At 44.4% G+C, this 22,443-nt stretch overlaps 1 protein-coding gene across 1 annotated transcript; it reads left to right on the top strand.

Moving 5' to 3' along the window:
* The first annotated feature begins 4,625 nt into the window (after positions 1-4,625).
* Positions 4,626-21,559, top strand: LOC133415053 (myosin-1B-like). Its single transcript, XM_061700858.1, has 39 exons — positions 4,626-4,829; positions 6,281-6,424; positions 6,605-6,761; positions 6,837-6,864; positions 7,009-7,117; positions 7,179-7,271; positions 7,355-7,418; positions 7,498-7,596; positions 7,669-7,772; positions 7,844-7,982; positions 8,444-8,562; positions 8,837-8,986; positions 9,964-10,134; positions 10,206-10,512; positions 10,596-10,672; positions 11,177-11,264; positions 11,367-11,484; positions 11,569-11,692; positions 11,995-12,131; positions 12,214-12,469; positions 12,842-13,084; positions 13,152-13,328; positions 13,407-13,552; positions 13,757-13,847; positions 13,938-14,327; positions 14,402-14,528; positions 15,476-15,594; positions 15,664-15,860; positions 16,230-16,413; positions 16,487-16,652; positions 18,363-18,487; positions 18,570-18,878; positions 18,952-19,155; positions 19,230-19,355; positions 19,433-19,603; positions 19,841-19,945; positions 20,805-20,900; positions 20,976-21,107; positions 21,539-21,559. Exons 1-39 carry the CDS (start codon positions 4,626-4,628, stop codon positions 21,557-21,559), a joined length of 5,817 nt encoding a protein of 1,938 aa, XP_061556842.1.
* Positions 21,560-22,443: the final 884 nt, after the last annotated feature.

Below are 22,443 nucleotides of genomic sequence, written 5' to 3'. Positions count from 1 at the left end.
TAGGAATCGGTGGCAGGTGGCAGTAAACGGTTGGATTCCAGTCGACTAATCGAACCGTCCCTGGCAGTGAATGAGTTGCTTCCCAAAGAGTGGATTTGGGCACGAGGGAAAATGGGACGGCCGCTCACTCCATATTGGCTAATGTTGTCTCTTGGACCACACGCTCCACCACGCCACCCGCCCTCACACCTTCCTCCCAGCATGCACCTGCACGTCCCGACAGAGGTCACGCAATAGCTCACCTTGGCGGCACACAACATGGCGGCGAGCGAAGACCGAGGCGTCCGACACTCTCGTCTCGGACGAAAGGTGCCGTGTAAAACCTCGATGGTCCGTATGGGCCAACATGGGCATCTGTCGTCTGACTCATTTGGTTCACGTGGTCTGGCACCGGGCCACCAATCGGTGCCAACGTGGCCGCAGGCGCTGCGGCTATGCTGATGGTGGGCGGAGCTTCTCTGGGTTTTTGTCTGTCTTACGCAAACACTTGAGCTCCTTTTGTTTGTACTCTTGGGTAACCATGCCGATTAAGGTGTGGTAACCATGGCAATCAAGGTGGCGATCAAGTTGTAGTAACACATACCTGGAAACATTTCTTAAAGGCGCAGGAGGAATCAAAGTTTTAGCAGAACAGGAAGTCTCCACTGTACCAAAGCATTAAAAGGAATGTCATCGTCACACAAAGTGAATCAATAAAGTTAATTCACAGTCTATCACTTCCTATGACAGAGTGACAAAGAGACTCCTTGAGAACGATTTCAAATCAATACAAATGACATCACAACCAACCTGATTGTTGTCGCCTGCTTTTCCTCTTCAGGGCCTCGGTAGCGTCCATCCCGGTGTCCGTCATCTGAACACGTGGGCACTGAGAAGATTGACAGCTACAGTTAGACACCAGCCAGACTTCACTTGAGGTTCTGATGTGAACTTTTGTGTTGGTGTGTGATTGTGTGTTTTAGTGTATGAGGAGGTTCACCTGGTTTCAAAATGCAACTTTCACTTCAACTGCAGGTTCCACCATTTCGTCTTTTGCAGTGACCCCTAACGTTAGTTTTCATTCGGACCCCATGTTGTTGGGAGTTTCAGTGCTTTTTTGCGAGTTTCCAAAGTAGCAACCGTCTAAGTCTAAACATTTGATCTGGGGGAAACCTTACAGTGATGTCTAACACTCTAGCTTGTTCTGTTTGGTCTGGGTGGGAATAATGGAACACGGGATGAGGTAAACATGGCCATCAAGTATGGCGGTCAAGGTGTGGTAACCATCAAGTCGTAGTAAACGTGCAGTCAAGGTTTGGTAACCAAGTGTAGTAGCCATAGCGATCAAGATGTGGTTACCATATCATCAGTGAAGTGTTCCTTCCTTCCAGAAGAAATGCAGAAGATCGTAAGTGAAGCTGGAGCACAGCGAAACAAACCACGACGCTCGACATCGCACAAGCCAAACTGGCTTTACGTTGGAAATGTAGGTCAGTGATTCTGATAGGCCAGCAGAGAATGCCTTGCTGGCCCTGACCTCTTAACCCCTGATGCTGACACACTTCATCCAGCGACTCGGCTGGAGGAAAAAGAGGCGAAAAGGAGGCGAACACGAGGATCCCACTTGTCGGGCTGAGTGCTGACAAAGTGGCCCGAGGCATCTCAGTGGCTGCGGGCCCGAGGCCAGCCCGCCATCTGCTTTGTGCTCACATGTTAGTCGCCGCCGAAACACAAGCAGCCTCATTATCACAACACAATACAACGCAACAATGCGATCCGACAGTACAAACGACATTGCACCACGACGCAACAACACGACACAAGACAACACAACATGACGCAGCGCAACACAACAAGACACGACACAACAACACAACGCGACGCAATACAATACAGCACATAATAACACTAGACGACACAATGTAACACAACACAAGATAACATGAGACAGCAGAACATAACATAACACAACATAAAACCACAACACAACGTAACACAGCATTACACAATAGAACACAGGACACGACGCAACACAACATAACACGATACAACATAAAATAAAACAACATACAAAAATGTCTTCTTTTTAAATCAAAAAATTCAATTACTGTCCATACTGCGGTATTCATGTGTTGAATGTGTGCATTTAAGGGGTGCGGCCTAGTCAGTGACATCAAGAGCTGGAGTCGGATTGGCCAGTTAGATCGGTGTGATCGTCTGGACATGAGTCGTGGCCTCCAGCGGCTCCTTGCGAGTGTTCTCATTTTGTATTTGCTTTTTTGACTGTCAGGCCTAACTGCGGCCCTCCTTGCCCGCATGGGCATCACAGCACCTCAAAACAAACGACTTTTCTCTTCACTCGAGCACGGCGGGGTATCTTAAGCTTGTTTGTTCGTCACATTTTTACTTGCAACACAGAGTAAAAAACTGACCAAGCGATAGTTCGTAACGGGAAAGATGGTAAGTTGAGGCACTCTGAAGTCAAAGTACAAGTTTACTTTTATCTGTCGAAATAGTTTTAAAATAAGAGCTCTTTTGTCGAGCTGATGCGGTGTATGAGGGGCGGCGGGTTGTTCTTGACTAACGAGCATCAAGGTGAGAGCCGAAAAGGTTCCTGGCCAGCTGACAACAAGCAGTGCGCCCGTCTGCCGTCACAATTGACTTTGGACCGCCGCCTCCTGAATCCTACTTTGATTTTTGTCCTTTGTTTCCCGACCAGCTGCTGCCGCTAATCCCCGCCAGGACCATCTTCCGTCCTCTTCAGATCGTCAGCTGTTTGCCTGATCCAAAGAAACAGCTGGAGTAACACCTCCCTGCTGCGGGATAATCAGGGGAAGTGTTGGCTTCGACGTTTTAAACCTCGCTGGATTCACTTGCTTCAATGTATCCCGGTACAATCACACAACCACAAAGTGTCTCTATACTCCTTTGGGCTCTATGTTGGCCACGTGTGTTAAACTCGCATCGTTTTTCTTCAACCATTTTAGCTGTGTGAAGGCAAATGTAATCACGCTCCCAAGGGGTGGTGATTTTTGTCAGATTTCTCTCTTTTCCAACCTCACCTCTTTAAGTCATTTGCTGGCAGCCGTTTTCAAAGCAGTTTCCCATGTTGCCAGCCATTTTACAGCATGTTGAATAATCTTTCAAGACCCATAGAATCTCGTGTTGTATGACAAGATAAGCACCGAACCTATCAGAGAAAGAGGAGACTTTCTTCTTCCACCCTTTTCGTTGCTTTTGTTATGAGCAATACAACACAGATTAGTTCGTAATAAAACAACAAAAACAAGCAGACTGCAAAATTGCTTTCTATGGAAAAATAAACATTTGTTTTTCGACATACAACAATGAAACCTGTCATGAGTGATGCTGGAGAAGCTTCATCATGCAACAAGACAATGATCCAAAACACACCGCCAACACAACAAAGGACTTCATCAGGGGGGGAAAGTGGATGGTCTTAGACTGGCCAAGTCAATCCCCGCACCTTAACCCAATCGAGCATGCATTTTACCTCCTGAAGAGGAGACTAAAGGGGGAAACCCCCAGAAACAAACAAGAACTGAAAGAGGCTGCAATAAAAGGCCTGGGAAAGCATTTCAAATGAAGAATGCACCAGTCTGGTGAAGTCAATGGGTCCCAGGCTTGATGCAGTTATTGCAAGTCGGGGTTAATGCCACCAAATATTAAATGTTATTCACTTTAAGTTAAGTTAATCATATCTGCCCCAATACTTTTGCTCACTTGATAACTGGGTGGCTTCAAACAAAAGGTGCTCTGTCCTGAGTTATTTAACACATCTAGATGTAAATACCATGAACTGAAAGCTGGAATTCTGAACATTTGTCTCATATTCATCTTCTGATCTGAAACCCAAGTGTATATATATACTTCAGTATACAACAAAAACCAAGGAATTGACCTTGTCGTTTTCCTTCTTTTTCTTTGCCATTGGTTTACGTTGCTATAACCGCAAAGCGCATCGCCCTCAACATGGAGCCAGCCAACAGCGCCTTTGTGAAGAATGTGAAAATGTGAACAGCATTATGAAGAGGACTGGTTAAATACCAACTCTAAATAAACTCGGAAATGTATTGGTCCATCCGTTGGCGCTTCGGCTGCCCCCTGCTCCAGTGTGTTCCACTAACAAGTGCGTGTGTTCTCTGTGATGGTAAAATGCAGAGAACAAATTTTGTGTGCATGCATGTTCGTAACAATAAAGGTGATTCTACTTCATGAATCAAATAGCTGGTGAAAATTCTGACTTTCAGCTCGTCATTCGATAACAGAAAATGGTGCAAAAAGTGCTGAAACATTAAAGTTGGACGTGCATTCAAAAGTTTAAAGAAGGTGAAATTAAGTTCATCTGTCAAGGTTAGTGTGTATTCTAAGTTCATCCCAAAATTTCATCCTAAATCCTGAACTTCTTGTCAGTAGTGTATTTGGCTGTTAAATACAAACAACAGCTCTGATCCACCCTCATCCATGATGAGCAGTAGGTTCCGGAGACTAAAGCTGGCACATAGTTTACTACACCACCCCCACCCCACCAAGGACGACGCTGAACTATAAAAGTGACCATCCCACTGACCTGATCCTAGAACTGTCTCTACCAGGTCTACACAGGGCAATTTCTTTTGGCGACCATGAGCACCGACGGCGAGATGGCGATCTTCGGGCCGGCCGCCCAGTATCTCAGAAAGTCAGAACGGGAAAGGACGGAGGCGCAGGCCAGACCCTTTGACAGCAAAACGGCCTGTTTCGTCAGAGAGGAAAAGGAGGTGTATGTCAAGGCTACTATCCAGGACAAGGCCGATGGAAAAATCAACGCCAAGACGGAAGATGACAGGGTGTGTGGACATTTTCTAGTTTCATCTTCAGCTGTACTGTCACCACTCCAATTTTAGCATCTTTGCATTGGCTTAGATAGATAGATAGATAGATAGATAGATAGATAGATAGATAGATAGATAGATAGATAGATAGATAGATAGTTAGATAGATAGATAGATAGATAGATAGATAGATAGATAGATAGATAGATAGATAGATAGATAGATAGATAGATAGATAGATAGATAGTTTTTGTGCTAGAGCCAGCTGACTTATGAGTGTCCCACTTTACAAGCGTTTTGAGTTACGACAGCTTGCGCATGCCCCAATTTACGAGTTTTTTTGAGTTACCTGACCTGGCGCTTAGTCGCTTTGTGTTGCCAAAATATGAGATACAAGTGTCACGTGTGGGGTGTAGCTGGACCCAAGAGCAGGCGGTGGCAGATGTACAATGATGAACAGTTTATTGAGCAAAGGTTATGGAGGTGGTACCTGGATGTGTTGGCAGGCGGCGGCGTGGACAGGCGGCTGGCTCGGTGGCAGGAATGACGTGGGTCAGGAACACAGGGGAGCACTGGGAACGAGGAGACACAAGAGTTAACAAGGGAACGAGGAGTTAACAAGGGAACGAGGAGTTAAGTGGCCTACTTGAGTACGGTGGGCCACGGTACCGCTAGGAGAGGCTGCAATGCTTTGGCGAGGATTTCCTGGAACAGGCAGGCTAAAATACCGGTAGTGATGAGGCTGATTGGAGACAAGTGCTGAAAACAGAGAGGAAAGGGGGGGCGAGAGAGAGGACCCAAAGAGCCCTCCAGGTTACTATAATGGAAGTGCAGGGCAGTATTTGACAACAAGCATGCTTCAAATATGCAGCTGCACGAGTTCAGTGAAAAAATGAAGCAACTAGGGTGCTGTGAAGCAATCTGGTGGCATCTTCTTGCTAAGGAACTAGGTTGAAGTGATGGAGAAGTTTCATTTAGAAAAAAAAGTATTGCTTTATTGGCATCTTGTGGCATCTATATGCAATTACAAACCGTTTTTAGGGGGGCGACAATTACTGGCAGAGTTTTGCTATTCGGGGCAGGGCTCAGTATTTTATCTTTTTAAAACTATTTATTGTTGTTTTAACTGTCCAAAGGAAATATGAAATTAAAGAAATATATATTTGTTGTTAATGCGTTAGGGTCCCAGTTGAGCTGACTTTGGGGGAAAAGCGAGTACACCATGGACCAGTTGCCAGCCAATCAGTGTGCACATATAAACAAAAATAAAAAATAAAAATAAACAATAATACTCTCATTCACACCCATGGGAAATTTTTAATGTCTCGATTTAACCTAACATGAATTTTTGGGAAATGTGGGAGGAAGCCAGAGTAGGTGCTATATAAATAAAGTTATTACTATTACTCTGATTTCTACTGTGTGATGTCAATCGGATGGTCAACTTGTGTGACTTTTGTCCACAGACGTTGACTGTGAAGGAGGACCAAGTGTTCCCCATGAATCCCCCCAAGTTCGACAAGATCGAGGACATGGTCATGATGACTCACCTCCACGAGCCGGCCGTGCTCTTCAACCTGAAGGAGCGCTATGCATCCTGGATGATCTACGTAGGTCTCCAAAGTCGGGGTTCTCAAACTTTCTGGGTCAAGGGAAAGATTTTGACAGCGAACCCTTCATAATCTGCACGCCAATTCAACATAACTACATTGTGTACCTCTAAATGCCATTTTAGCACATGGACCTTAAGATGGGTATCAATGACATAGAATAATCTGCTTTTCAACCAGACATACTCTGGTCTTTTCTGTGTGACCGTCAACCCTTACAAATGGCTGCCGGTCTATAATCCTGAAGTGGTCCAGGCCTACCGAGGCAAGAAGAGGATGGAGGTTCCTCCTCACATCTTCGCCCTGTCCGATAACGCCTACCAGTTCATGCTGACGGGTAAGTCGGGACCACAAAGGCCTTCAGGTCTTTTGTTGATGATATGGTCACCTGACTTTTTTTTTTCTACCCCAGATCGTGAAAACCAGTCTATCCTCATCACGTAAGCAGAGAGGCAATCTGTTTTCTTCACATACACTTTGTTTGGGATATTCGGCTTTCGGGTGAAATTTCAGGATCAGACACCCAAACCTTTTGTGAGTAGTGTATGTATGTCATCAGATGCTAATCCGTTCGTTGTTTCCAGTGGAGAATCCGGTGCAGGAAAGACGGTGAACACGAAGCGGGTCATTCAGTACTTTGCCACCATCGCTGTGTCTCCGGACAAGAGGAAGGACACCAACAGCAAAATGAAGGTTGGTCCTCGATGCTTTGCGGAGAACCACACATCTGGTTGACCACTTTACTGGTCCATAGGGTACACTGGAGGACCAGATCATCCAGGCCAACCCTCTGCTGGAAGCTTTTGGGAATGCCAAAACTGTGAGGAATGACAACTCTTCTCGCTTTGTGAGTCACTTTTATTTTTGATGAAGAAGCAACTAGTTGGTTGTTGATGTTATTCCACCTTTACATCAAGTTGGATCTTTCAGGGTAAATTCATCCGAATACACTTTGGCGCCACTGGCAAACTGGCGTCGGCAGATATCGAAACATGTATGTTTACCAAGATGTTCTCATGAGCTTAAAGAGATGAATCCAACCAAAAGCCACATTTCATTTTCCTTCCTTAAAGATCTGCTGGAGAAGTCCAGAGTGTCATTCCAGCTGGCAGCTGAAAGGAGCTATCACATCTTCTATCAGCTGACCTGCAACAAGAAGCCGGAACTCATCGGTAAAATAAGATCAGCACTTAATGTCCTCTTAATGTCACTTCTAAAAACCATGTCATCCTGTTCATCTTCAGACCTGCTCCTCATCACCACCAACCCTTATGACTTTGCCTTCATCAGCCATGGCGAGATCAGCGTGAAAAGTATTGATGACGCTGAGGAGTTGATGTCCACAGATGTGAGTGTGATCATGAGTGGTTTGGAAAGAGGATTCACTGAGAAATATTCTTCATCTCGTTTGTGCTCTAGGAGGCCTTTGACATTCTGGGCTTCACCCCAGATGAAAAAATGTCTATCTACAAGCTGACAGGAGCTGTGATGCATTACGGGAACATGAAGTTCAGGCAGAAACAGCGAGAGGAACAGGCAGAACCAGATGGCACTGAAGGTTAGGACATCGCTCAAACTTCAAACTATAATATTGACAGATAGTATTTGAACCAGAGGTCCTCAACCACTAGTCCGCGACCTAGGATTAGGTTTTGGGCAATTCGGTACTGCGCCACACAGAGAGACTGAAGAAAAAATATATGTTATTGATTATCAGAGTAAACTCATGAAAATATTACTTTACATCAGCCCTGTGGTTGTTTACAAAAGGGGAGAGCGTAACACCCAAAGTTTTGTTACTTACAGCCATTCTACTCTGTAATTTAGTTTTGGTCGCCATCATTGCAAAAAATTGTGCTTCAAAGATGTTGGAAATGTAAACAAGGTATTCAGTGTTTTTTTTTTTTTTTTTTTTTGGTCGTTTAGAAGTTTGAAGAATTTGTTTTGTTCAATCTCTTGTGTGACCGATGAATTTCACCATACCTCTTAAATGATTGAAACTTTGCCTCAAAACTCCAGATGCTGACAAGGCAGCCTATCTGATGGGTCTGAACTCTGCTGACCTTCTGAAGAACCTCTGTTACCCACGCGTGAAGGTGGGCAATGAGTATGTCACCAAGGGACAAAATGCGCAGCAGGTACGACTGACTATCTGTCAGCACATCCTGGAAATGAGCAAGTGTGTCTCTATTAACTACATGCTACGTTTCACCTAAAAGTAGATGAAGGAGACGAGACTATGTAGCCTAATTTCATGCATGGTGTGTTTGACTTGCTGAAGGCACTGAAATATGACACCTAATTTTAAATGTAAGATGTTTATATCTACTGTGAATGAAAATAGATTTAATTCCTCAATCCCACAAATCCAGTTAACAGCTGAACTGAGCGAATGTTCTTTTCCTACTGAAGGTGTACAACTCTATAGGCGCATTGGCCAAATCTGTGTATGAGAAGATGTTCCTGTGGATGGTGCAGCTCATCAACCAGCAGCTGGACACTAAGCAGCCCAGGCAACACTTCATTGGCGTTCTCGATATTGCCGGATTTGAAATCTTTGATGTAGGTCATCCCATTTTGAAAAAACATTCTTATCTTGCAGTTTGAGGCAACCACAGTCAAATCAGTTCTTTGTTCCTTGTGAACGCTCTACCAGGTGCAACTCTCAACTGATCTGCGTCAAACTTTTAGGGAAGACTGTTCCAAGAACTCTATAGTATAATTCATCATGACGTCACATGTTCATCCGGGTGGCAAAAGGCAAAGCATTTTTCTATGGCACCACTACTAAACAAACCTTTTCATGTCATTTGACCAAGGCAGAACAATTCAGAAAACCAGGGAAATAGCTTGAATGATGATTTTCATCTTGCGGGGTGTTACTGCAAGTCTTCTTCTGTAGTTTAAATAAAGAGTCAATAGTAAATAAGATGCTACGCAAGGTAAACTGCTTGGAAGGAAGAGCCAACGTCGGTCATAATTTACATTTCAACAGGTGAGTTGTTTTAAAAAAGATGTGGTTGAAATTCAGTGCGTTGTAATCTTCTAAGCTAGGCATTCATAGGCACTCACTCAAACTCACTTCCAACTTCTCACGTCAGCTTTAAACCCGATGATGGAGGTTTTGTTTCCCAGTCTGTCCTGTTACAAGTGGTTACTCTGATGCTGCCACCAGGCAGTGTTGCGATCTTCTCTGTACACCAATTTACAAAGTCCACTTACCTTATTTTCATCACCAACATGTTCCACTGGATTAATTTAGATTTTCTTTTTAAGGAAATGGAAAAAACTCTCTGTACGTTTTGGGGAATCCTTCTTTGGTGGCGCAACGTCAAACACAACAGGTTTTTGTCATCGTTTCAGTTCAGGTCAGCGGTAGTCACCTGCATTCTGCCACCCGAAAGTATCATGCCACATATTCTTTGAAAAGATTCTGAAATTGGTCTGGTCAATTGATTTTTATAAATACTTGATCCAATATTCTTGAGTCAGCTGGCTTCATTTGAGTGAGCCACGTGTTCACACTTAAATCTCCAAAGTTCAACAGCATGGAGCAGCTGTGTATCAACTTCACCAACGAGAAGCTGCAGCAGTTCTTCAACCACCACATGTTTGTGCTGGAGCAAGAAGAGTACAAGAAAGAAGGCATCGACTGGGAGTTCATCGACTTTGGAATGGACCTAGCAGCATGCATCGAGCTTATTGAAAAGGTAGATGGTCCATTTTTATGTGAAGGAATGTCAACTTGTGATGCCTACTGTTGTGTGTTTTTGTCAATCAGCCGATGGGTATCTTCTCGATCCTGGAGGAGGAGTGTATGTTCCCAAAGTCAACTGATGTGTCCTTCAAGAACAAACTTTATGACCAACATCTGGGCAAGAACAGCTGCTTCCAAAAGCCTAAAGTTGTCAAGGGTAAGCCAGAAGCTCACTTCTCGCTGATGCACTACGCCGGCATGGTGGACTACAACATCAGCGGATGGCTGGAGAAGAACAAGGACCCGCTGAACGAGTCTGTGGTGCAGCTGTACCAGAAGTCGTCGGTCAAGATCCTAGCAATGTTATACGTCACCTTCTCTGGAACAGATGGTAAGATTTCATTTCTTCTCCTTTTGTCTTGAAACATGGTAGAATCTGAGATAAATAAGTAGCAACGTGCTTCGTATATGCAGATGCCCCAGCTGGAGGAGTCAAGAAAGTGTCAAAGAAGAAGGGAGCATCTTTCCAAACTGTGTCAGCTTTGTTTAGGGTAGGTTAAAAATCAGGTTGCAAGGCACCACCGTGGACGAGTGGTTACCACTAACCTCACATTCCTGAGGTTTGGGGTTCGAATCTTGGCTCCAGCCTTCCTGTGCTTGTGTTTGTATGTGCTTGCCATGCTTGCATGAGTTTTCTTGGGGTTCTCCAGCATTTTCCCCACATTCTAAAACATGCTTCTTAGGTCAACTGAAAACTCTAAATTGCCCATGAGTGTGAATGTTTGTTTGTCTATACTGTATGTGCTCTGTGATTGGCTGGCGACCTGGGCAAGTGCCCAAATCATCCATATCAGAAACCACCCCTTATCCTTCCTCTCACACTAAGTCAGCAGGGAAACACTCCAGCTCACCCATGATCCTAGTGAGGATGAGCGGTATAGAAAATGGATGAATGGAAAATCAGGTTGCAACTGTTCAAATCAAATGTAAAATCCCTTGTTAACTAAGTTGTTATTTTTTGGACAAAGTAACTCATAAGTGATTGTTTGTTGCAGGAGAATCTCGGGAAGCTCATGACAAACCTAAGGACAACGCATCCGCACTTTGTGAGATGCCTCATTCCGAATGAGACAAAAACTCCAGGTAGACATCCCCATCTTTGTCCAATTATAATTCAGAAAGGTTGCCTGGCAGGCTTGTTGGTTTCTTGGTTTAGTTGATCTATTGAAAGAATGTGCTGCACAGGCACTATGGAGAACCACCTTGTCCTTCACCAGCTGCGCTGCAATGGCGTGCTGGAAGGCATTCGCATCTGCAGGAAAGGATTTCCGAGCAGGATTCTGTATGGAGACTTCAAGCAGAGGTAAACTAAATTAAGTGTTCAAGCATACCAGTGTACAGAAGCATTTACATAATTATCTATGGATACCTGTTATTGCTTTTGCAGATACAGGATCCTTAATGCCAGTGCTGTTCCAGAGGGACAGTTCATGGATAACAAGAAGGCAGCAGAGAAACTTCTGGGATCCATCGATGTGGACCACACGCAGTACAAGTTGGGACACACAAAGGTTCTGTCTGTTTGTGTTAGAGTTAAAATTACTTCAACTATGCTCTATCTTGCTACATATGTCTAATTTCCCAGAAAGATCGTCTTGTCTGTTTTGATCATTTAATCTAACGGGAACTATCCCCCCAACCATAAACATACTCAACAGTTTAATCCATCATTAGTCAGTATTAATCAAGTCACATATGTGAGATGTACAGTTATGTAAGAATGTACATAAATGAATCTACGATTGTATACATTTTCCATCATTAAGAGTGTTGAGTTGGAAAGGTACTTGAATGACAGTGATGTCACTTTCAGGTGTTCTTTAAAGCTGGCCTACTCGGTGCTTTGGAGGAAATGAGGGATGAGCGCTTAGCTCAGGTTGTGAAGTCCACGCAGGCACTGTGTCGTGGGTTTCTGATTCGGCTGGAGTTTCAGAAGATGATGGCCAGGAAGTAATTATGCTTACAGTATAATCTCATTCTCAAGCATTTGTTAGAATCTCCAGTCATGGGGCCAACATGTTGTTGTTGACAGGGAGGCCATCTACACCATTCAGTATAACTTCCGCTCCTTCATGAACGTCAAACACTGGCCATGGATGAAGCTGTACTTTAAACTCAAACCACTGCTCAAGAGCGCAGAGGCTGAGAAGGAAATGGCTCAGCTGAAGGTGGACTTCACGAAGCTCAAAGAAGATTTAGCCAAGTCAGAAAACAGACGGAGGGAGATTGAAGAGAAAATGGTCTCTGTTGTACAAGAACGAAACGATCTTCTTCTCCAAGTCCAGGCGGTAAGTATCCATGGGTGAGTTGTGCCCATGGTTGGCCATCAAGCTGCCACCAGCTTCTTCTTCTGATTGAGTTAATATTACTTAAATAACATCTAGGAGACAAGCGTCACAGTGAGCAAGTGGTTAGCCATCCACCTCACAGTCCAAAGGTTGGGGGTTCGAATCAGGGTTCCATCCCCCCAACCACACACATACCAAAACAGTCTATTCACCCATTAGTCAGTATTAAGGAAGTCACATAAGTATAACTTAGTTATTTAAGAATGTACAGAAAACAAGTTATGATTGTATATATTTTCCATTTGCGCTCGAGCCTTGAGGGTAAAAGTCAGTATATTTCATACATGTTCCTTGTGTGTTTCACCATGTGAGGAGTCGGACAACCTGCTAGATGCTGAGGAACGCTGTGAGGGACTCATCAAGAGCAAGATCCAACTGGAGGCCAAGCTACATGAAGTGATGGAGAGGCTTGAGGATGAGGAGGAGCTGAACGCCGAGCTGACAGCAAAGAAGCGAAAGCTTGAAGATGAGTGTTCAGAGCTGAAGAGGGACATCGATGACCTAGAACTGACATTAACCAAAGTAGAGAAGGAGAAACATGCAGTGGAAAACAAGGTGAGAGGACGCAAGCATGGTGCCTACCATGTTAACATCCAACATCACTTCTCACTATCTGTTAAAGGTGAAAAACCTGACGGACGAGATCTTGAGTCAGGATGATACCATAACCAAACTGTCCAAGGAGAAGAAAGCCCTGCAAGACTCCCATCACCAGACACTGGACGACCTGCAGGCAGAGGAGGAGAAGGTCAACATCCTCGTCAAGGCCAAAACCAAGTTAGAGCAGCAGGTTGACGAGGTGAGTCACCGCTCAATTGCAGACATTGATAGCAGTTGACATTGTACATTGCTGTCGAAACCGCTGTTCATGTTGTAGTTGGAGGGTTGGCTGGAGCAGGAGAAAAAGATCCGGATGGACCAGGAGAGAGCCAAGAGGAAGTTGGAGGGTGATCTCAAACTTTCCCTTGAGTCTATTATGGATCTGGAAAATGAGAAGCAGCAGCTGGATGAGAAGCTAAGAAAGTATGTTTACAGGACATTAAATTAAGCTCACCTGTAAAACTTGTAGTATATTTGCATTATAAAATTCCACTCAAAAGTGGATAAATATTCCTAACATTTTATGAGTAGTGAACTTCTAAGGCATGATGTCTGGCAACTAATTCCAATCTAATTGCAATTAAATCACAGTCATGTTGATGTATTCATCTCCACTTCCTCTCACAGAAAAGACTTTGAGGCTTCACAGCTCCAGACAAAGGTGGAGGATGAACAAGCTCTAGGTTCACAGCTGCATAAAAAAATCAAAGAGCTCCAGGTGAGAAGTTACGGTTCAGTAAAGTGATTTGGTCACGTGAACTTTACAGGACTTCAGTTTATGAGCTTCCATCCAATCTCTCATTTGCAGGCCCGATCTGAAGAGCTGGAGGAGGAAATGGAGGCTGAGCGTGCTGCTCGAGCCAAAGTGGAGAAGCAGAGGTCAGATATGTCCCGAGAGCTGGAGGACATCACTGAAAGGCTGGAGGAGGCTGGAGCGTCCACTGCCACTCAGGTAGAGGCCAACAAGAAGCAGGAGGTTGACTTCCTCAAGCTGCGCAGGGAGCTGGAGGAGCGCTCGCTGCAGCACGAGGCCACGTCCGCCGCCCTGCGCAAGAAGCACGCAGACAGTGTGGCCGAGCTCGGGGAGCAACTGGACAACATCCAGAGGGTCCGGCAAAAGGTGGACAAGGAGAAGAGTGAGCTAAGACTGGAGATGGATGACCTGTCCAGCAATCTGGAGAGTGTGGCCAAAGCCAAGGTGAGGGTGAAGTCCCATCACAAGCAGTGATATTCCTGTGGTGTTCCAAAAATAAACTGTGTTTCTCTGCGTAGATTAACCTCGAGAAAATGTGCCGCTCGCTTGAAGATCAACTAAGCGAGGTCAAAGTCAAAGAGGAGGCGCAGGAGAGGCTACTGAACGATGTGTCCAGCCAAAACACTCGACTACAGACAGAAAACGGTAATTAAGACCTGATCAGGTCTGCCTCACATCACGTGTGTTTGTTAGGGGTGTTGAAATTAATCATATAATCGATGCATCAGCATGCGGACATGAATGATTTTGCATCAATACAGTGGTAAACCTTAATTGATCATAACGTAAATGATATGCTTGTTGATCTTCGGCCCATGGCATACGAATTCTTGTGGTCTGTCTGTCTATGGTGGGTGTGTCTCATCCAGAACATTATAGCTCCCGTCTCATTTAACTAACGTCATTTGTTGCAAAGGTGAATGTCAGAGGTAGGCTGCAAGCTAAAAGTTAAGGACATTCCAAACTTTTTAAAAGCGCATACCTCAACACATTTTGGATTTTATGAACAGACAAGAAAGCAAGAACTGGACAAGCCAATCCCAGGGGGTGTGGAAAGCCTGTCATACAAAAATTTAATGTCGGGAACATCACCAATTTAAACTCACGGTGGTGATTCCACGTTAGTTGTTTCCACCCTGAGTTGCGCTCTACAATGGCCAAACAAAATGAATAGCCAGCACAGCCAAGAATTTATGTCAGTCTGTCAACAATCCCTACTAAGTCAGACAAAGGGAAGAAAAAACCCAGACTTTGAGAGACTTTATAGCCAAGGATTTATGGTCGTATCCCATTCGGTACAACGCCTGGTTTCAACACTTGTTAAGGATGCCGAACTGCAAATATGCTGAAGTTGACTGTACTATTTACTGTATTCTGTTGTGATTTAATATGGTGGTCAAATTTTGCATTAAATCTATTTAAAATTTAAAAGTAATTAAAAGTAATGCTGTATTTAACGATGAAAAACAAAACCATAGTATTATAGAAAATGTATAATTGTTGAAATGTTAATCATAATCGACTCAAATCATGGGACCAGTTAAGCTACACAACTCTACTACTTGTGACCGTTTTTTGATTGTGCTCTGCAGTTGAAATGTCTCGCCAGCTGGAGGAGAAAGCAGCACTCCTGTCTCAGTTCACGCGGGGAAAGCAAGGCTTTCTCCAGCAGATTGAGGAGCTGAAAAGACTAAATGAGGAGGAGGTTAAGGTGAGCATGGACGAGCAGAGGCGCACCACAAAAGCAACGTGATCTATGCTGACCATCATTTGTCTGAAGGCCAAGAACGCCCTGGCCCATGGCTTGCAGTCCACACAACACGATTGCGAGCTACTTAGAGAGCAGTACGAGGAGGAGCAGGAGGCCAAGGCCGAGCTCCATCGCTGTCTCTCAAAGGCCAACAGCGACGTGGCCCAGTGGAGAAACAAATACGAGACAGACGCCATTCAGCGCAATGAGGAGCTGGAGGAAGCCAAGTGAGAAACACAAAATCAATAGTGGTTGATTGCTGGTCAAGGCCTTCTCTGCTAGCCTAACCACCATCAGAAGCACTAACCTACCATGGCGTTATATTACAAGGACATTATGTTAGGACCGAGACCAGCTGTTAATAGCAAAAATCAGCAAGTAACTGACGCCACCTCAAAAAGACACATTGTAACGCTACGTCATCCTTGTGCCTTACTCTCCAGGCATGACTAGTTAATTTTTGCCTCATCTATAGTCAGTGCTTCTTGTGGCATCTAAGGGCATTAGCTGAGAGCAGGTTCCATAGAAAAAAGGGAATAGGCAAATTTGCAAACTGTGAGGCTGGGATTCACTGTATACGTATTTTTTTCTGACAGGAAGAAGTTGGCTCTGCGTCTGCAGGAAGCAGAAGAAGCTGTGGAGGCCGTCAACTCCAAGTGTTCATCTCTGGAGAAGACAAAACAGCGACTGCAAGGAGAAGTGGAGGACCTAATGATGGACATGGAGAGGTCAAATGCTGCCGCTGCCACCTTGGACAAGAAGCAGAGGAACTTTGATAAGGTTTTCCTTCTTAGACTTTCCTTGATACCTGATCAAGATTCACACCATCAAGGCATGCTATATCTTCCTGCAGGTTCTAGCTGATTGGAAGCAGAAGTATGAGGAAGGTCAGACAGAACTGGAGTCAACTCTCAAAGAAGTGCGCTCTTTTGGCACTGAGAACTTTAAGATGAAGAATGCCTTTGAAGAATGTATGGAACAACTGGAGACGTTCAAGCGAGAAAATAAGACCCTTCAACGTATGTCTGAATAGATTCTCTGTCATTCAGATCATGGTAATTTTGAATCGAGGCAACTGGACTCTTCTTTTTGGTTGAAGACGTTGAACCTTTAATCCATTAGACCATCTTTCTGGAGACATGTCAGCTCATTGTTGTCCAAATTCTGGACAGAGATGATAGCCAGTTTGAAAGCGGTGTGAAAGAAATCATCCATGTCAAACGACAAAGGTCTTCTCGAAACAGAGAAGGAAGTTTACGCCAACACCTGCTTTACAACAATGTCTTGACATCTCTTCCCATATGTTATTAGCTAGTCCTTGTTCAGCAGCCTCATGGCCTAGCGAAAGAAACTCCTAAGTCTTTCTGTGTTGGCCATCAGCAGCCTGTATTGGTTCCTTGATGCCAGCAGGGAAAAGAGTTCGTTTTTGGGGGAGCTGGGGTCCTGGGCAATCATCTTGGATCTTGATTTGCAGTGCATGGTGTAGATGTCCTGTAGATGGGTGACGGTGGTTTTGATGGTCTTTGTCAAAGCCAGTTGATCCCGCTTGGTGGTGTTCCCCATGTAGTTGATGTTACTCCCACTCACAATGCTCTCCACCCATATTACTGTACGGTACAAAATTATTGTTTTGTACATTTTTTCATGGCCTAAAACACCCAGAACAGTACAGCTAATGTAAATAAATATACAAAAGCTTGAAAATGTTTGAAAAGTTTAAACTTTTGTTACCATGCTGGTGTGCTTGATGGTGACATTGTTGACATAGACATCATAGGCGACTCGAGGGCACTGTCATAAGCTGCGAGGAATTAGTGTGCTTCCTTGTTGCAAGTCTGTTGCCATAGATCAGGGGTGTCAAACTCATACTCAGGGCCGTTATGACTGTGAAACCATATAAAATATTGTCTCATATAATGACATATACACAACAAATTGATGGATAACTAGTTTTAAAATCAGAAGCCAATAAAAAATGTTCAACTATTATTACATTTATTTCAAAAAGGTGATTGGTAACATAAAATGCTTGCAATATCTCAACATTATACATGTAAAGATATAGTTGACATTTTCACAAGAAACATGAAGTCGACATGATTTGCTGTCGCGGGCCACATAAAATGATGTTGCGGGGCGGATCTGGCCCCCGGGCCACCACTTTGCTAGCTGTGCCATAGACGAACGGCTCAACATGAATCTCTTACTGTACCAAAAATAGCGTGTTCCAGATTCCAGAGACTTGTTTTGTATTCAGAGTTAAAACCGCCGCCATGCCGCTCTCTCTCTCTCTCTCTGCGCAGCGTTCGGTGCACAATAGACAATAGATAGACTCATCATCACCATGGCCGCCACATCAAATGCATGGCCTGGAAATGTGCCACATTCCACGGAGGCATAGGAGGCAAGTCTTATGGTTGGATCTAGTCATATATATCTGTGACCCAGGAATACATACGTCCCATTCTCTGCCTCTATTGCACCACACCGCCAGTAAACAACAGCGGCCAATTCTGGAACTAACAGAATTTGTCAATGGCAGTTTAAGTGTCAAATGGAAACAATTTTTGGACACATTGTTCAGTCCCGACAGTCCGTTTGATCTGATAGCCATTATATTGGGGTCCGTTTTACTGAGGTTTCACTTTATGCCCCTTATTTTGCCAGATTTTGTGCAAAAACCTGTTAAACAAACATTAGTTGAAGCATGGCCATCATTCTTATTACAGAGGAGATTGTGGATCTCACAGAGCAGGTGGGAGATATGGGAAAAAACATCCACGAGCTGGACAAGTCCAAGAAACAAGCTGAGCAGGAAAAGTTGGAGGCCCAGACATCTCTGGAGGAGGCTGAGGTGACCAGAGTATTGAAAACAAGATGCAACACTATATTTTAGTCCATCTCTTGTACTTGCGACCAATCTTGTCTCCATGCAGGCCTCCCTGGAACACGAGGAGTCCAAGATTTTGCGAGTCCAGCTGGAGCTCACCCAGGTGAAGAGCGAAGTAGACAAAAAGATAGCTGAGAAGGACGAAGAGCTTGATCAGATGAAGAGAAACAGCCAGCGGATCATCGACTCCATTCAAAGCAACTTGGATGCCGAGGTGAGGAGCAGAAACGACGCTCTGAGAGTTAAAAAGAAAATGGAGGGAGACCTCAATGAGATGGAGATCCAGCTGAGCCACGCCAATAGGCAGGCATCCGAGGCTCAGAAACAGCTCAGAAACGTGCAAGTTCAGCTGAAGGTAGGCAACGTCTGCGAAACATGCACAAACATCAAATCAACACACTCAATGCGATCTTTGCATCCTCGCTCAGGATGTCCAAATTCAGCTGGACGATATCCTGAGGAGCAACGAAGACATGAAGGAGCAGGTCACCATGGCAGAGCGCAGGAGCAACCTGATGCAGGCGGAAATTGAGGAAGTCCGAGCTGCCCTGGAACAAACGGAGAGGAGCCGCAAATTGGCCGAGCAGGAACTGCTGGACGCCGGCGAGAGAGTTCAGCTGCTCCATTCGCAGGTTTGAACATCCAAACATCTGCTGGCTTTGGACATCTAACACAACTTTCAGCTAAATTGTGATCTATTTTACAGAATACCAGTTTGCTTAACAGCCGCAAAAAGTTGGAGGCAGACCTGTCTCAGATTCAAGGCGAGATGGACGACAGCATCCAAACAGCCCGGAATGCCGAGGACAAGGCCAAGAAAGCCATCACTGACGTACGTTCATCTGCAACTTCAAACTTTCCCTCTGAAGGCAACGATGATGTAACATGTAGTATGGTCACATTACGCAGGCCGCCATGATGGCAGAAGAGCTGAAGAAGGAGCAGGACACCAGCGCTCATCTGGAGAGGATGAAAAAGAACCTGGAGACCACGGTCAAGGACCTGCAGCAGCGTCTGGACGAGGCCGAGAGCCTCGCCATGAAGGGCGGGAAGAAGCAGCTCCAGAAACTTGAAGCTCGGGTGAGCAAACATGTGGAGAATAAGTCTGCGTAGGCTCTCAGTAACTAGGTCATGGCGATCTGTAAAAAGATACAAATAGGGAGCCTCCATGTCTAAGATTTGTAACTGTAGAAGCCTTTTGGATTTAGGGTCAAATGTCTCCAAAAAAGAGGAAGAGTTAAGTTGCCGGTGTGCAACTTTTGCGAACTATATTAGTTCCAGAGAAATGTTCTCATGAACCCATCTGCACGCTTTTAGGTGCGAGAGCTGGAAAACGAGCTGGAGGCGGAGCAAAGACACAGCTCTGACACTGTGAAAGGGGGACGCAAGATGGAACGCAAGATTAAGGAACTCACCTATCAGGTCAAGTAGAAGGAATAACATACAGTGAACTCCCCGCCAGGCGGCACGGTGGATGACTAGTTAGCACATCCATCTCACAGTTCAGAGGTCGTGGGTTAAAATGCGGGCGCCGGCCTCCCTGTGTGGAGTTTGCATGTTCAGTTTGCAGACTGCCTGCATGGGTTTTCTCCGTTTCCTCCCACATTCCAAAAACATGCATGTTAGGTTAATTGAAGACTCTAAATTGTCCGTAGGCGTGAATTGGAGTGTGAATGGTTGGTGATGGCTATGATTGGCTGGCGACCAGTTCAGGTTGTTCCTCGCCTCTCACCCAGAGGCTGCTGGGATAGGCTCCATCACACCAACAACCCCAGTGAGAATAAGCATTACAGAGAATGAATGGATGGATGAACTCCCGCTATTCGCAGGAGTTAGAGACCAAGACCGGCCACGAATGGAGGAAAGTCGGTCAAAATAGTAATTGTCAAGCAATAACAAGACTTTTGTTGTTTTTTAGCTTTTTAATAGCCACTCAGCCAAGCAAACGCATACATACGCATCCAAGACTCTCTGTAACTCTCGTTCACTAACAACCAAGGCGAAATTGAGCTCCTCCCTGACATACAAAGATCTTACAACAGTAAGATTGCATCACTTCAACCTACTTTGGGCAACATATTGTGGCTTATTTTAGGGCTTTACAGAAAGAAGACAAAAATACACCGATAGCAGAGAATAGATGTCTTTCCGCGAATAACTGTCGCAAATGATGAAATGCGCTATAGCAGGGGAACACTGGAGGTGAATCCATTCCTAGCGGTTCACTGGACCATAATGTGATTCTCTTCAACGAACTGACACGTGTCGTTCCTCCGTGCAGTCAGAGGAGGAAAAGAAGACATCCATGAGGCTGCAGGAGCTGGTGGACAAACTCCAGCTGAAGGTCAAAGTGTACAAGCGGCAGGCTGAAGAAGCGGTGAGTCCGTGGCATCTCGCCATGCCAACTTTGTTCCTGGTCCGATTGGTGATTTGCTCTCTTGACATCACACAGGAGGAGCAAGCCAACGCCCACATGACCAAACTGAGGAAGGTGCAGCACGAGCTTGAGGAGGCCGAGGAGCGAGCAGACATCGCAGAGTCCCAGGTCAACAAGATGAAAGTCAAGAGTCGAGATATGGCCAAGGTACGGCGACTGCAGTTTTATACATTACCGCAGGGGTTCTGGAAATTTTTGGATCCGAAATGATCCCATTTTTGGGAAAAAAAGTTGAAATGTTTCTAGAGGAAAAAGGGTAGGATAGGCCACAAACATTTAAGCTTTAGATTGGTTCAAAGCTAAGATTGGGCTGATTACTGTAATTGGTTTATTTGTTTGTTTTATTGGTGCGCCAGTTATGTAGGTTTGCACTTTTTAAAATGAGATGACATCATTTATTGGAATTTATTTTTTGGACCCCAATTTACAGCTCATGGGCCTCCACTTCTGAAAACCACTGTGTTAGCATCTAGCCGACTGTCTTTTGTGTATTGCATTCTATCTGGTCTGTCAAAACACTTTGTAAACATGTTTTTAAAGGTGCTATATAAATACAGTTATTATTTTTTTTTTCACAGAGCAAAGACAGCCGGGACTAGTCGCCTCTGGTGACCATCTTAAAGACGTGTGCTGTGAACCACTGTCATAGCCTGCGACATACTCTTAAAGTATTTACATAAACAATTAACGCCACTGTGTGTACAAAGTCCAGCTACATTAAATCATTAAAGAATTTGACTCAGTATAAAACAGAACCAACCAAAGCGGTGAATTATTTTTGTTGTTGTCTTAATTTCAGTCAAGGATGCGGCGCCCAGATGGCCTCTAAAAATTGGCCAACCTGAGAGAGATTAAAACAGGATAAATAGTAGGGTTCACCACTTCAAGTAGAAGCATACGTTACCTGGGGTTCTCAAACGTTTGGGGTCCAGGAAAACCTGACAGATTTTTTTCCAAGGTCCCCCTAATAATTCTAACGGCAATTAAACATAGCGAGCATGTGTAGGGTACCCAATTAAATGTAATATTCATCCATCTTCACTAACTAGAAATGCTGCTGCAATGTCAGACTTATGTGATAATATGTCATACCATGTGCTGACCATGCTTTTTATTTTATTTTATTTTTTTTTTAAGACAAGGGGGGAAATTTCCACACACAGTGGCTTTAAACACAATGCTTTTCTTTCAGTAGTGGCTGTATGTTGCCTAATTGCAATAAAGTCAACATGAAAATAAACTATTTGCCATTTATTGCACTACAACATGAACTGCAATCTGTTATTTTCAGGTAAAAATGTATATTTATTATAAGTACAGCAGTAGGGCAGCATGACTTGTATCGGTGCATTGTCTCTCGAGGAAGAAGGATACCAACAATCCCAACCCAGTGGAGGGAATAATGCCACAATACTAATTTAAGGAGGACAACAGGAAAAAATGTACTTTAGATATTTCTGAACAGTTAAGAAAGCAACTACAT

Source organism: Phycodurus eques, chromosome 16 (assembly GCF_024500275.1).
Source record: "Phycodurus eques isolate BA_2022a chromosome 16, UOR_Pequ_1.1, whole genome shotgun sequence".
In the NCBI taxonomy this organism is placed as follows: Eukaryota; Metazoa; Chordata; class Actinopteri; order Syngnathiformes; family Syngnathidae; genus Phycodurus; species Phycodurus eques.
Note: the sequence above shows the minus strand (reverse complement) of the source record. Positions and strands in the feature narration are given on the sequence as shown.